This window comes from Ailuropoda melanoleuca, chromosome 3, assembly GCF_002007445.2.
Source record: "Ailuropoda melanoleuca isolate Jingjing chromosome 3, ASM200744v2, whole genome shotgun sequence".
In the NCBI taxonomy this organism is placed as follows: Eukaryota; Metazoa; Chordata; class Mammalia; order Carnivora; family Ursidae; genus Ailuropoda; species Ailuropoda melanoleuca.
This window is the reverse complement of record NC_048220.1, coordinates 121,327,948-121,344,196: the sequence shown is the minus strand read 5'-3', so window position 1 is coordinate 121,344,196 and position 16,249 is coordinate 121,327,948. Positions and strand designations below refer to the sequence as shown.

At 45.8% G+C, this 16,249-nt stretch overlaps 1 protein-coding gene across 7 annotated transcripts in view; it reads right to left on the bottom strand.

The window, feature by feature from the left end:
• The window catches only part of ADAMTS12 (ADAM metallopeptidase with thrombospondin type 1 motif 12), a 310,364-nt gene that overhangs the window by 45,786 nt on the left and 248,329 nt on the right, over positions 1 to 16,249 (bottom strand). For 5 of the 7 annotated variants that reach the window (XM_034657042.1, XM_034657036.1, XM_034657041.1 and 2 more), the window contains 4 exons: positions 12,769 to 13,013; positions 10,885 to 11,023; positions 7,927 to 8,028; positions 5,637 to 5,763 (listed from right to left, as the gene is read on the bottom strand). In XM_034657042.1, the coding sequence (XP_034512933.1) occupies positions 5,637 to 5,763; positions 7,927 to 8,028; positions 10,885 to 11,023; positions 12,769 to 13,013 (613 nt within the window). The remainder of the gene's footprint in view (positions 1 to 5,636; positions 5,764 to 7,926; positions 8,029 to 10,884; positions 11,024 to 12,768; positions 13,014 to 16,249) is intronic. The other 2 variants (XM_034657039.1, XM_002919440.4) reach the window with 1 other exon arrangement.

The window sequence follows — 16,249 nt, the reverse complement described above, 5'->3', positions numbered from 1 at the left end:
GTGAAAACAGCACCCCCCTCCGTTTTTAAATATCTCCCAGCAAAGGTCTTCCAGGCCCAGGGCTCAGGAAATACTGTCAAGTTGTTTTCTCTTGTCCATTTCATTTTTTGTTTATCTGCCACAATCCAGCTTTCTAGGAGATGCATAATAGAATTCTGTTTTTATATTTATAGGAGATCTGTGACAGAAGGCTGTTGAAACGCCCTGAGGGATTGACTGGTGAGAAGGGCAATGTAATGCAAAGAACTCAGCAGGACAAAAGCCCAGCCCCTTTATTCACCCCAACAAGACAACCTCCCTGGCTCAATCAGCACAGAATTGACAACCTTCCCTGATTTGTTCTGTTTTTGCTATTGATCTTTATTTTACCAGAATGCTCATGACACTCACCACACAACTGGGTAACTGATCGCATATTGTTTTGTAGACCCCCTACAGGAGTCAATCTCACCCTCCCAGTTACAATGTAAAAATCCTATGCTGGACACCTGTTAAGTGTGTGATTTCGGCTCAGGTCATGACCCTGGGGTCCTGGGATGGAACCCCATGTCTGGCTCCCTGCTCAGTGGGGAGTCTGCTTCTCCCTCTCCCACCGCCCCTCCCCGTGCTCCTGCTCTCTCTCTTTCTCTCTCAAGTAAGTAAATAAGATCTTTAAAAAAAACTTCTATCAAGGATTCTCACTATAACAACACAGTGGGAGGCTTTAAGAAGCAAAAAAATGCTACCAAATAACAATTTAAAAAGATTTGTTCAATTGCTTATGCTTCCCTCTCCTTAAGTATAATCTTCAAATAGTTTGGAGGGAATTGCAGGAAATTATGTTTCCAATATAAGAGCAGAAGTTGGGGAACACAATGGGCTGTCTTCCTCCCCTGAAGCGTGATGATGCGGAATGACAGGAACCGCAGCGGCAAAACTGATGCTCAGCCCACCGAGAACACGTGGGCATTGGCAGGCACCCCCGTGCTGGCCGGGACTGCTGGTGCCCACCTGAGGCCCAGCACTTCCTTTCTAACCTCCGGGGCCTCGTTACTGATCATGTACTGTGCGAGAGGGGGCTGCATCACTGGTCCGGTTCAGAATTCTGCTCTGAATCGACAAGCCGTATGCATGCACTCAGTGTAAGAAGCCTTCCAGGGGTTAAAGGTATCACTTCCCTTGTTCTAACAAGGGTGCTTTAAGAAAGAAGAGATGAAGACATGTCAACTAACTACAAAGGCCCACGGAGGGCAAGGACCATGGGGACAGTGGCCAGGAGGAAGGGCTTGGGCTAAGGGATCCCATGCCTGGCTGCGGGTCTCGCCCTGAAAGCTGACCTTGCCCATGGAGACGCATTTGATAGAGGCTGCCTGGCTGCAAAGTTCCTTAGGAAGTGGCCTATTTGTGCTAGTCCATAAAATCCTTCGACACACTTTCCAAGAAGCCCCTATCCCATGGTATTCCAAGCTCTGGAGTGTCTGTCACGGGGTTGGGGATCTCTCTTCTTCTCTTCGCTTGCATTAAGCTGCCTGCGTTAGCTTCCTATGGCTGCTGTGACAAATTACCACAAACCTGGTGGCTTAAAATAACAAAAAATCTGGTCTCTTATAGTTCTAGAAGCCAAATCTGGTTTCATATCATTCTAGAAGCCAAATCTGGTTTCTTATAGTTCTAAAGTCAGTGTTACCAGGATGAAATCAAGGTGCCAGCAGGGCTACGCTCCCCCCAGAGGCTCTACAGAAGATCTGTTCTTGGCCTCTTTCAGTTTGTGGGGGTGCCAGCATTCCTTGGCTTGTGGACCATCCCGCCAGTCTTTAAGGCTAGTGTCTGCAAATCTGTCTATTCTGTCTTCACATCAGCTTGTGTGTGTATGTGTGTGTGTGTGTGTGTGTGTGCGTGCGCGTAATTTTCATCTGCCTCTTTCTTATGAGGACCCTTGCAATGACATTTGGGGCCCAAGGGGATAACTGCTGATAATTTCCCCATTTCAATACCCTTTAATAACATCTGCAAAGACCCTTTTTCCCAATCAGGTAACATTTGCAGGCTGCAGGGATCCGGATGGAGATGTCCTTCCAGCCTACCCCATGACCACACTGAGGGTCAACTTCCAGGCCACCAACCTCAGCTGGTATCACATAAGAATTCCTTCATCAAGGCTCCTCTTCTGTGTCCACGGGCCTCCCCCTCAGTTCAGCTCCTCCTGAGGAGTCCTTCAGCCTCTGGACTCTTGCCCCAACATCCTTCTCCCTCCCACACCGGTAGTACCTCACTGTAAAGGAGCCTCCAACTAGAAATTCTGACAGTTGGAGTGTGGATGCAGGTAAGATAACCACCCTTAGGGAAGCTGAATTCTGAAAAGAGTGAGGCCAAGTTTTCGGCTACAGGTAAATAAGAACATGCCAGCAACAGATCAATGTCTGTTCTAAAACCAGAGCTGATACCAGAATCTTCTTGGACTGTGTTGCTTTTATGTACATAGCCCATGTCCCCAGAGCTCTACCTTGGCCTCAGCAGGTCAGTGTCTGCATCAGGAACTTTCGGGGCCCACCACACAGAGCACAGTGCCTGCTTTGCTTTAGACACAGCCTGGATGGGGGAGAGGTACGGGCCTGTCTTTGGGGATATGGAATGGAGACCCCAGGCTTAAAGCTAGACAGCCTGGGGCTCGAACCTCGGCTGTCTACCAGCTGCATGATACTGCATGAGGTAAAGAAAATTTCTTCCTCCATAAAATTGACATAATAATAGTTATTTTTCTGAGTAGTTGAGAATGATAAAGAGAACATATAAGGTATCTCGAAAACATCATCAGAAGTGAAGGAGTGGTTAAAAACCCCACTATTTTCAGGGTGCCTCGGTGGCTCAGTCAGTTACACGTCTGACTCTTGATTTCGGCTCAGGTCATGCTCTCAGGGCTGTGAGATCGAGCCCTTCATCGGGCTCTGTGCTGGGCGTGGAGCCTACTTAAGATTCTCTCTCTCCTTCTCCCTCTGGCCTGACCCCCTACTGCTCTCTCTTTAAAAAAGAAAAAACAAAACAAAACAAAAGCAAAAATGCACTGTCTTCTTCTAGTCTCCTTTCACATTACTTCTGTTTCAACCAATGTGTGGGTTTTCCCCACCAAGCATTTCCGACCCTCACTGGCTGGGGTTCGTGCAGACCGGGCAGGGTAAGGGCTCAGCTACACAACACCGTCCCACCCCTGCTCTTCACATCCAGGCCACCAACTGTGCTGCTCACCAGCTGGCTACGAATCAGGGGTGCCCAAAACCCCTGCCAAGGGTTCAATCATCTGCTAGAGGGGCTCATAGAACTCAAGAAAACATTTTATTTACTAGATGACCGGTTTATGATAAAAAAAGATACAAGTCAGAAACAGGCGGATGGAAGAGAGGCACAGGGCAGGGTCCCGGGCAAAGGTGGAGGGCTTTACACCCTCTTGGGGCACAGCGCCCCCCCCCAGCACCTCCATGTCAGGGACAGAGACCACATATACAGCCTTTATCGTATCACGCTATCTCAGCGCTCAATAAAAGGTAACGGTTAAACGGTTGTAATCACCACTGTGTCTCTTGTGGGAAGTAACAGAAGCTTAATAAATATTTGCTGGCAACAGTCAGGCCGAGGGAGACTATGTAATACAACGAAAATGGGAACCTGAACGCCAGAGACAAAATTAGAGGCAGGAAATAAACAGCTGTGGTTTTAAGAGGGTATCTAACCCATCAGCGAGAGTGGATTTGAAAAGGGAGGCGAGACCCCCCAGGCTCGTGTGTCTCAGCAGCACAGCAGGAATTTTCTGGTAGAGAGTCATGAACCTTGAGGGAGAAGGGAGCGTGAGGACGCACGCGGGCCCGCAGAGCAGTGGGCTAGCACGCAGCCCCAAGAAACGTGCCTCAGTTCCTGGCTCGCTCCTCCAGGAGGAGAAATGATAGACAGGGCGGCTTCACAAAAAGCCTGGTGCTGGCAAGAGCTGCAGCCAGCCAGGGTGCCCATGGGGAGGTGAGGCAGGGCGGGTCCGGCTCCCCCCTCACAGCCCACTCCTTCCCTTCGAGAAACCACAGAGCTGGGCACAGAATAAACCTTCGGACTCCAGCTGCCGGGCCCAGCCCCTCTGCCCTGCCAGAGATCAACACTGCCTGCCTTCCCTGGCTTGCCTGCACTCTTCCTTTCACCAATTCTTCCAGATTTACCACATTCCTCTGGCTCTTGTTCAGAGGTCAGCTCGTCACTTGTTTATTTATTTTTTTAATTATTATTATTTTTTTTTAAGAGAAAGAGAGAGCGCGCGTGTGCATGAGAGTGAGGCAGGGGAGGGGCAGAGGGAGAGGGAGAATCTCAAGCAGGCCCCATGCCCAGCTCAGAGCCCAGGGCAGGGCTTCGTCTCACGACCCTGAGATCATGACCTGAGCCGAAATCAAGAGCTGGATGCCTAACTGCATAAGTCCCGTAGGCGCCCCACTTGTTTGATTTACAATCCCAATGAATCCCCTCCTGTTTAAACTCCTTTTAGTGTGTCTTCTTAGGACTGGAACGAATGCCTGGTGGACACCTCAACAAAGTGCAGCCCTGCCTAAGGTCTCTGGAGAATGAAGACAGTCTTCCGAATTAGTTCTTTGTCCCTTCCCTTCCTTCTCTCTCTCCCTCCCCTCTCTCTTCCTCTCTCCCTCCTCCTCCTCCGTCTGCTTCTTGGTTTGTTCTTTTCTCTCTCTCTCTAACATACACCCCTAATAATAACATTCCAGCCACCTTATAGGATTCCAATTTCTAGAACCAATTTGGTAAGCAGCAAGCGAATAGCTCTAAAACGCCGGTCCTCAACCAAGGGTGCCTTTGCCCTCTATGAGACACTTGGCAATGACTGAAGATATTTTGGTTGTGACAACCCAGAGGAAAAGGGGATTTTGCTACTAACATCTAAGCAGATACAGGCCAGGGATGCCGCTAAAACCCCCTACCACACACAGGACAGCCCCACAATCAAGAGTTATCCGCTCCGAATGTCAACAGTGCTGACGCTGGGAAAGCCTGCCCTGGAAGGCCACTCTTGCCCGCTGCCTACGTGCAGATGGGCACGTGATCTGAAAGGAGCGCGACCGCTGCCTGGCACGGTACTCCTGGCAAAGCTGCGCCCGATAGCTCGAGAACTTTTGGAGGATCCATATAGCATCTCTTCCACAACGCTCTGCGACTTAGTCTTACCAAAGAAACAAACAGGACACACCAGCTTTGTAAGAAATACTGCTCAATGGGGAGAAGATGTCCTCACTCACAGCACAGCTTGCCACGGTCTCCAACCGCACAGCCACAGAAAGCTGTAAGAGTTTTCCTGTACTTTTTCTAATAACAAAGCCTCACGAGCCTCCTTTATCACTGAGCATTACATTACTATTAAATCAGATAGACTTTTTTTTTTTTTAAGAGAGAGAGAGGGAGAGTGTGAGCAGAGAGGGGCAGGGTGAGAGGGAGAGAGAGAATCTTCAGCAGGCTCCATGCCCAGCGCAGACCCCAACATGGAGCTCCATCTCACGACCCTGAGATCATGACCTGAGCCAAAATCAAGAGTTGGATGCTCAACCGACTGAGCCCCCAGGTGCTCCATCAGACATCATTCTAATCAGACACACAGCGCTCTAATTCTCACCAGTGCTTACCTGGGCGGACAGTCCTTTTCATGGCACTTCTTCTGTCTCCCATTGGGCTGTGTTTCTGGGTCACAAAATGTAGCTTTCACGGTCCCGTGGCCCTTCTTCACACAATGGGCAGTCTGGCGGCGAATACCTGGGGTTCGGGCAGAAGGGGTCGCACATATTAAATCCTGAGCCCATAGGCTTAGTGTCAGGTCAGGCCCCTGGTCACATCAAGCAATCCTGCTTATGGCTGATGGGAAAGTTGTCCGTAGGGTGTCTGGTTTCTCGAGTGTGAATGAGGAATGGGGTCTCTAATCCGCCCGTGCTGCAGCTGGCAGTGGGGGGAGAGATCGTGCTTGCGAAGGAAGATAATATAGGTAGGTTAATCCATAATCTAATATATAAACTATAATCTAGCTGTGGAGACAAGTCGAATGCATATATGCCAAATAGAAAACAAAGTGACTTTTAAATAATGAAAGCAGGTGTCATAACACAATTGCTATTGGTTTAATAAAGGGACAGAGAAGGTAAGGACCTTTATATTCGTAAACTCTGAAAGACAGGAATAAAATTCAAAAGAACGTCATAAAGTTTGAGAGGCTATGTTTCCAAACTAGAGAATTCGCTGTCAGGGAATGATAATACACTGCCCCCGAGACCGGGTCGGTAATGTGAGTAAGGGGAGCACAGGGGGAGGGCAGGTTGCAGAGGCAAACGAAGAGCATCTGTAAGCTGGATTTAACTTCGGACGAATCGTAATAACGAACACACACAGTGCTTGCCTTGTCCCAGGCACTGTTCCAAGCTGTATGTGTGCCTGTGTGTGTGTACAGATAAACAAATAAAAATAGACATATAGAAATATATAAAAATGTGTGTTACTTATTATCTATTTTGATATATAATAACCCAAACCTCACAACAACCCAGTGAGGTCAACACTGCCATTATTGCCACGTGCAAGATGAAGAAATGAAGGCACAGTGAAGGCACACAGGCTGACAAAGCAAAGGGACCACAGGTTCTGCTAAGACATCGTTACCAAGAGAGGTTAGAGGAGTGGCCAGAATGTCAATGGATGGACAGGCAGAGCGAGAGTGAGAGAGCACAAGTAGGGGCAGTTGCAGAGGGAGAGGGAGAAGCAGACTCCCCGCTGAGGAGGGAGCCTGATGAAGGCCTCGATCCCAGGACCCTGAGATCATGACCTGAGCCAAAGGCAGACGCTTAACTGAGCCACCTAGGTGCCCCGTGATTCTCACGGTTTATCAAGGATATGTGCACCCATCTCAAATGTACACAGTTATTTTGAGCTTTCCTAATATTGAGGAAAGGTGTTCATTACAGCATTAATGTTTATAACTGCAGAATAGCGGAATGTATAAATAATTGCAAAATGGCACAATGGACTAGTACGTAGCCCTTCGAGTGCGTGTACTAGTGCTACTTTCGTTAGTGTGCATTTATCTCAAAAGCAGAGTACTGAGTAAAACCAGCAAGACAATGAATCATACATAGAGTGTGAAACTATTTATAGAAAGCTTAAATGCCTGAGAAACAATATTTTTTAACGTATATGGCTATTCACATGTATAGTAAAAGTATTTAACAACATGCATGAAAATAATAAATACTGGTTTCATGACCCTAGTTATCTCTGGGGAAAAAGGGAGGGGAGTAGAGTCAGGGAAGTGCTCTTCAAGTGTATCTGTTCAATTTCTTTTCTTTCAACATGAAGATTGAAATAAGCATGAGTATGGTAAGATCTGAGAAAGCTGAGTGGCTGCAAAAGTTGTTACGTTCTCCATTTTCCTAGGACATTCATAATGCTTCCCAGCAACAGAGTGTAAGGCTAAAATAATACAGTAACAATAAAAGCAAAACAAAACAAAGTGATTGCTACTACCTGTTTGTAACTCTTTTACTATGGGAATCAATTTGGTAATAAGTTTCTTAACATTCCCATCATATTTACACTCTTTGAACCTAGAAATTCCAGCTACAAATTAACACTAATGAAATCATTATTTACATGGAATTGGCTAAAGACATTTTGCTTTGTCTTCCAGGGAACTAGAACACATCCATAAAAATGATAGCTGTGAAGACTGAGTAGCACTTGGAAATGTACCCATGTTATGGCATTAAGCGAAGGCACGTGTGTATGTACATAAATACTTCCATATACACACAACTAGATACATCTATGACTAGAAAAAAGGATATTGAAAGGCAACAAAGCAAAATACAAAAATGCATGTGTCGGGGGGTGACTTTATCTATTTTTAATTTTCCAGAAATGTATTTAACTTACTTTTTAAATATAGAAAGTTTTCACTCAAAGAAAATAAACGACATCGTTGACTGATTCGGAGTTTCAGGCCGTCTTCCATCTTTATATTTAGCAACATGTGTCCTAGGGGAATATTAGCATTTAACCTTCTGTGTCTGACAGCATGAAAGTAAAAATGTTGTCTTTCTTCTCCGCCAGAGTAAGAGAGCTCACTGTCACTCAAACAGGCAGTGTGACTGAGATTAGGGTGAGCACATGGACACTGTGACAGCTCCCTGGTATTTCCTGTTAAGGCTTAATAACCAGGATGACATTTGCCCAAGCAGGCTGAGGATCGGACTATATCAAAACCAAATCCCTGATTCACATCTGGTAAGGACATTTCATTTCCCAGCTAGGAGGAGCCTGCTTTCCAATGACTGCACAAATCAACCATTTACCTTGTATTCCTATGCTCTGAAATATTGCCTGTGTCATGCAAAGAATTCACCCCACGCTGAAACAGAAAAGGGGGCGTGGGTGTTCTCCTGTTTTGTGGAGGACCCCTGCACAGTCTGGACTGGCTGAGTTTTCCCTCTTGGTGTCCCAGGACAAACAACTAAGCCTTCCAGCTTACACCTGTACTTTGCTGAAAGAAGAGAAAAATGGGGATAAGAACTGGAAAAAGTATTTGTGACTACAGTCCCCACAATCTTATTTTCCTCGCAACCGCTCCTCAGGGAAATATTTTTCTTGGAACTGATTTTCTGCTTAAATTGCTTGAGTTCCTCGGCCAGCCCAGCCCCCTGGGGCAGTGGGACAGGACATCTGGAAATGCTAGCCGCAGCCGTGGGGTAACACCACCGACACTAACCCCACCACTGACATTAGCCCCACTGCCAGCTGCTGCCACACATCCCACCTTTGTCCCTAATGGGTCTCCAGAGGTTTAGAATTTTCAAAACATCACACCTTTTGAGATGAACATGATTCCTGGGATTTCTAAAAGGTGACCCTTGGTTTCCGTACTGAAGGAGGGAAAGAAGGAAGTGGTAATACAAGCATTGTTTATTAGCTTCATGGTGCGTGACTCCATGCCTATTGCTGGATCTCCTTCCAGGACTACTTCCTGGGGCAGGGAGAGGGGATGGGGACGGGGCAGGGGGGGCAGGTGGATGAGTGGTGCAGAGACACAAGATGTGAGAGAGAAGCCCATGGGGGGGGGTAGACTGGGTTCTTCTGAACCATTCACCCCTTTACTTCCACTCCCTTGGCTCCATCGCTGAATCGGACACCTTACCCTGGTGTGGCCCTAGTTTATAGGCAGTAGTGACAGGCTCAAGGCAGAAAGTTCCAGAACAGACTTGGACACAATCCGAAAGGCAAGACAGAGGCAGAGGGCTTTTCATCTGGTCCTACTACTAAAGCCCCTCAAACGAGTAAAGAGCCCCAAGTACCTGACAGGCCCGCACCCTGCCCTCCCAGGCCTCAGAGAATTTCATCTAGCCTGCAGCAGAGAGAGCCAGTGCCGCACAGATGTCCCTGTGCTTGTCCACAGTTCCTGGATTCTCTCTGCAGTCAACTGTACCCAGAGGACTAAGGCCAACCAACAAAAGGTGAGCAGAAATGATCTGTGTTACCACCAGGCCAAAGCCCCTAATACGAGCCAGTCTGGGGCTCCTGGGTGGCTCAGTCGGTTAAGCGTCTGCCTTTGGCTCAGGTCATGATCCCGGGATCCTGGGATCGAGTCCTGCATCGGGCTCCCTGCTCACTAGGGAGTCTGCTTCTCCCTCTCTCTCTCTGCCCCCTCTCCCTGCTCGTGCTCCGTCTCTCTCTTGCTTTCTCTCAAGTAAATAAACAAAATCTTAAAAACAAAACAAAACAAAAACCAGTCTGCCTCTTCCAATTCTTTCTTCTCCTGTGGGGCACACTGAGAGGCACAACTGTCAGATGTCTTAGCTCTAAGACAAAGCTGGGCCACCCAACCTGCATCAGACTTAGAATGGGTTAGAAATAAACATACATTGTGTTCAATTCCTGAGATTTTGATTTCTTTGTTACTGTAGCAGAACTTAGCCCATCCTGGGCGCCTGGGTGGCTCAGTCGGTTAAGCATCCAGCTCTTGATTCAGCTCAGGTCCTGACCTCAGGGTTGTGAGATCAAGCCCCATGTTGGGCTCCATGCTCAGTGGGGAGCCTGCTTAAGATTCTCTCCCTCCCTCTCCCTCTGCCCCTCCTCCCTCTCTCTCTCTAATAAATAAATCTTTAAAAAAAAAAAAAGAACTTATTCCATCCTGGAATGCTTAACAGCAAGGAATCTCTCCAATGCTCGATTTTATGAGTGAAAACTACTCTCCTCATAGATACAAAATACTTGGTAAACTGAAGACAGGAAAAAGAACAACAGGTGGGAATCAGGAGAGCTTGTAGGGTTTGGATTTGGCCTTGTTTGCAGTCTGCTCTGGGTGGGTTGTTTGACTTTTGTAGAAGTCATGTCCTCAAGCCAGGCTTTTAAGTCTTTCTGTTTTGCTTTTTAAAACACATGAAATACTATGTTGTATACTTGAAAGTTGCTAAGAGAGCAGATCTTAAGTGTTCTCAGCACACACAAAAAAGGTAACTATGTGGCGTGATGGGTGTGTTGGCTGATCTTATTGTGGTAAACATTTCACAATACATGTGACATTGTAGCAAATGGTCCAGTTGTACACCCTAAACTTACACAATGTGTCGGTTATAGCTCAATAAAGCTGAAAACAAAACAAAACAAGACATGTAACACTTTTTTCAAACAAAACCTTTCCTGAGGGACAGTATAAAGGGAAAGCTGCCTCTCTCTGTAGACCGTGAAGAGCATTATTCGCTCCCACAGAGGCCCCTGGGCCATGTTTGTGGAAGCCCACAGAACTCTGGGCACAGAGTAGGAACCACTGGCTCAGGTCACCTCCACGGCCCCTTGTGAAGTGGACACAGATTCACAGACACGGCAGCTGTGGCTCACCTGTCCCACATGTTACACTGCACTCGGTCCAGCGGCCATACTGCCAGAAGTACCCCAGTTTTCCCACGTCATTGTCAAGGCCGTCTTTCCGGATTGTGTACTCGTACTTGATGCCGGGGTTAGTCACCTGGAACAGAAGCTAAAAGGCAAAAGAGGGGTGACGTCGCTGTCATGACTTGATACCACAGAACTGTGTTCTGTGACAACACTACAGAGCGCCCTTCCTCTGAGTCACGAAGGCACGCACTGGAGCAAATGCCAGTAAATGAACGTATTGCCACCTCTGCGTCTACATGCACCGGTACATCGATCTGGATCTGGATCGATCTATCTATATCTGTGTCTTTACCTATCTCTACCTCATCTCCATTCAATGATTTCTTGACCGAAATCCCAGGGAGGTCTCATCGTACGGAAACTGCTCTGAGGGAATGGGAGGGTGTCTCTTCCAACAACAGACTGGTGAGTCTCCTTGTGCTCTTGTGAACTTGCTAACTTGGTTATTACAGTTATTATTAAGTTAATCTTTTTGCACCTTTGTTTCCTCATTTACAGAGTGAGGATAGTAACAGCATGACAAATAGAGGTGTTGTGGGAGTTCATTAAGTTAATAAACATACAGGGTTTGCTATGAATAGAATAGTGCCTGGCACATAGTTCACAATCTATAAACACTGACATTTATTACTGCTGTTGCTGTTGTTTTATGATACTATCCTCAACCTCTCAGGCTGGTTAGTTCCTTTAAAGCATAGAGTTCTGGGGTAAAAATGGTCATGGGCTTTAGCCAAGGCTTACCACTCTTGGGGTCTTCCCCTCACTTCCCTCTCCTGCAGGCAATCTATTTATCACACATTTATTGATTTTTTAAAAAGATTTTATCTATTTATTTATGAGAGAGAGAGAGAAAGAGCATGTGAGAGGGGCAAGGGGCAAAGGGAGAAAGAAAGAATCCCAAGCAGACTCTATGCTGAGCACAGAGCCCAACATGGGATCTGATCTCATGACCCTGAGATCATGACCTGAGCAGAAGCCAAGAGTCAGACACTCAATTGACTGAGCCACCCAGGAGCCCCTGACCACACGCTTAAAATGGATTCATCTTAAAGTTGGAGGTGATGGGCTGGTTGCTTCTCGGGATCGGGGTTCCCGTATATAAACCCCTCACCACGTGGGCAGGTAGATGTCATGTCTGTAGACGTTGAAGAATCACACCTGTCGAGGCTTGATCTCTGGCTTTCGTGAGTACTCTGATCTCTGGCTCTGGAATCATCTCCCTCTAACTTCTGAATATGGTTAGATCTGACTCTTTTGGGCCATCGTCATCCCCAGCCTACCTTGTCTCTACTGGTATAATGATTCCACTCTTTCTCTATGGTTCCTTGCCAACATGAAAGATGGATCAATTGTGCCTTTAAGGTGCACATACTACATTCTAACCCCTCCTCCCCTAAGAGTTTCACAAGGTCAAACCTCCTGCCTAAGAACAACCACATGGTAACATATGAAAAAACCATGTCACTCCACCACCACTGCTGGAAAGCTACCTGGAAAATCATGGCAGACTGACATCGACTGACAGCATCCTTTTTACACCTGAGAAACAATCACCCTCAAATAAACAGCCTATGTCAATCAAACCGGAAGCTGAACTCAAAAATCCCAATAGATGACTTCAGGGCCCCCAGCATTTCATTATTGGGATTTCAGCAACTTCTAGGCAATAAAGGATTAACAGCACAAAGTAGTATCTTGCTTTCCTCCCTGCTCGTTGTTAAAAGAAGTTTTAAGTGTTCTTAATTAGTGCCCCCTAGCAAACACCTTGGAAATCAGACAGGCCCTAACGAATATACACATCGGCCGTTGCCTCCGCTTCCGCATTACCTGGATCCACACCGACTCATTGGTGGGACCCGTGGCCATCAGTCTCTCCAGGTCTCCTTTCCTGTCATATTGGAAGATGGTCCCTGCCAGCTTGTAGTTCCCATTCCACTGGATAATGAATCCTCCATTGAGGTAATATTTTTGGGGGTCTTCACTCCTGATGGCCAAAAAGTTTCCAGCTCCTTCAACCTCCATTACCCGTATGTCCCTTGCTCCTTTTGGAATCAGGCCGATGTCAACATAACCTAAGGAGAGAGGACACAATAATGAAAGAGGCCCTCTAGCTTAGCTGAACACTACCTATTTCTGACCCATTGCCCATCCCCATTGTGTAGTGCCCTTGCCTTCCTCCTGGCTGGTCCCTGTGGTGAACAGATGCTCTCGTCATGGGGAATTGTAAAGAGATTGGCCAGGAGCAGAATTCCCAGGAGCTCTGTGACTCAGGATGCACATAGTTTTGTGAGAAGAGGTGAAATAAACGCAGATTGGACTCTGAAGCATTTGTGGTTGATCCAGGATTGACTTTTCTGTGATTTTAAGGTGATAGTTCAAAAACGTACAGCCCCTAACTAGCACCCCATTAGCATCTCTGCTCCCCCATTTGTTGCTATCAGATGAATCTTCTTCCCCATTGCGCTGGATACACCCTTCTGCTCATTCGTCCTCACTGCCTGCCAATTACAGATAGGCACTTAGAAATAATCTAATCATAGCTTAAATTCATTAGAAGAATCCCTGAGGGAATCTTGGATTGATTTGCCACCTGGTGCTCTTGAATATAGCTCGTGATGAGAAACTCAGCTCTGAGCACAGCTTTTTATATTGCTGGACTGTTCTATTCATTAGACAGGTTTTTTTCTTATTTTTTAATGTTTTGCTGAAATATGAGCTTGCATTGTACTTTCCTGAAAAAGCACAGAGGGCATCCATTTAAAGATGATGATCGGTTCTAGCTATAGTCCTACCCTTATTTACTGGTTGTCATGGCGGGAGACACGCTGGGGACAAAAGGAATTAACACATAATGGTTTCCTCCCTTTGGCAGACTCCATGCCAAGCACTTTATGCATTTGTCCTATTTGTGCTTCTTAAGAACCATCACCTCATAAATGTGACAGGATGGAAAGAACATGGGCTTTGGGGGATGGCATGTGAGCGTGCAGGGATGGGGGGGGAACAGAACACCTGAGTCCTAGTTTCTGCATCACCTTGAATCTTGAATGAGCTCTATGGTGTTCACTGACTTATTTAACTTCTTTGAATGTCATCTGCACAATGAAGGGGCTCCAACGAGATGATGTCCGTCATCCCTCACAACTCCAATATGCAATTATTTTTCTCTTTTCTAAGCAAAACATTCTTTGTTCTTTTAAACTTTCCATACAAATGTTGGCTTTAAGACCTGATCTTCCTGGTCATTTTGCACTGGAGAGACACTCGGCTTTTCAGCCACAAGCAAATCTTTGTCTCTGTTACCTGAAAGTGCCTTGACTGTTACCTCTCCCTCAGACACTACAGTTGCGGGGGGTCCTCGGAGCTCAAATCCTAGGGCTGGCCAGCAAGTACGATTTGTTCTGAAGCTCAGGCCACAACCTCAGCTCCATTTTTCAGACTGGCAGCTCTCATCCAGCAAGACCAAAATGCAGGTCTTGTAGTATTTGATGAAATTCCATTTGGCACTCACACTACTTGCTTGAAATAGCTGATATAAACTACAAATTTAAAAACAGATTTTATTTATTTATTTGAGAGAGAGAAAGAAAGAGAGGGAGAATGTGAACAGGGAGGGGGAGAGGGAAAGGGAGAGAGAATCTTCAGCGGATTCTATATTGAGCATGGAGCCCAGTGCGGGGCTCGATCTCACGACCCTGAGATCATGACCTGCACTGAGATCAAGAGTCAGACACTCAACCAACTGTGCCGCCCAGGTGCCCTAAACTACAAATTTATAACTAGCTCAGGGAAAATGTTTATCAAGTGTAATTAAGGCTAATGCAGTTTTCTGAAATGCCTTTGGAGTGTCGCAACCTGCAGCCACTTTCTGACTTGGGATGTCGAGTGCCTTCTCATAGAAGAACTCATGCAGGAAAATCAACTGGCATCAAATATTGTGCCAACCACCTTATCTCCTTTGTTTACAGACAAACAACAAAACAACCCCCCTCCAAACAATGAGAACCAGATGGAAAAAAATCCAAAAGAGTTTGCTTTTTATCTTTCACTTAAGAGAGAAAATCCAAAATTAGAAATGTTGATCATGGAAGATTCTGCCAAATTCAAAGTGGAGGTACATCAAATTAGAATAAAAGCTTTCAGTGAATGTAAGTGCTGCTTCTGAACAGTTTATAGACAGAAGATGTAAATTGAGACAGAACATTTAGCCATGAGCAAAAGTAATGCACATTTGTAATGCATATTTGCAAAATAATATCTAGGGGGAAGCCAAAAAATAAAATTATGGTGATATGGAGTTAAAAAGAACCACAATATATCCACCAGACTCCTTTGCACGTGACAAAAAAGCCCACACTCGAGACGAGCATAAAATGAGAAGTAAAAATTTCAGTTTTCCTTTATCCCCAGTCCTATGTTCCAAAGACAACTACAGTGAATAGTTTATGGGATTCTCATCCAAAACTTTTGTCTGCATGTATAAGCATATATACATATAATTTTTTAAACAAGTGGGATCATACTACATGAGCTATCCCAACTATTGTTTTTTTAAATTTAATATACCTTACATATCTTTCCATATTTTTTGAGCATTTCAGCAACTACAAAAATGACAGAAACCCATTTATTTAACCAATCTGCTATTAAGGGACATTTAATTGGAAACGATTGGCTACAAACCTTCCTGCTTACCAAATGAGAAAACAGAGTTCCAACGAGAGGAGCATCACACACCTAGGTGGAAAGTACATATACCTATATCCAGGGTTTGCTAACCAACTCTTAAAATAGCGGTTTTAATAAAAAATGTGGTTGGTAGAAAGAGATTTAAAAAAATCCTCCTGAATATCTTAGCCTCAAGGGTCTTCTTTACAGATGAGAAAGTTCCTGAGACATTGATTCTGTGTCAAAGGAAGCTTTTCAGGGTTGGTAAGATTATCTCCAAAGTGTTAAGAATGGTGAATTTTTCATTCAGAAAATCACTTCTCTCCCACCTTCCCTAGAAAACATTAGTCATTTGCACCAGATGGGGGCAATACTGGGAAAATTGGGGGAAGTAAGAAAACGTAATCTTGACCTCAAAGAAGGAGTCTGGGGCCATGGAGACTCACCTGCAGAAAACATCCCATCACTGAGTCCTGAGCCCCTCGAGCTGAAGGAATACTCAGGGCTACTGGTGATGGGACAGAAGACTGGCCTCACTTCGGAAGCCATTATCCTAAGAGCTACGATAGATCACTGGTGCTAAAGTGCATCTTATCCAACCGTTCTTTGTAATTCACAAAAAAGGACTTACCCAGTAGCA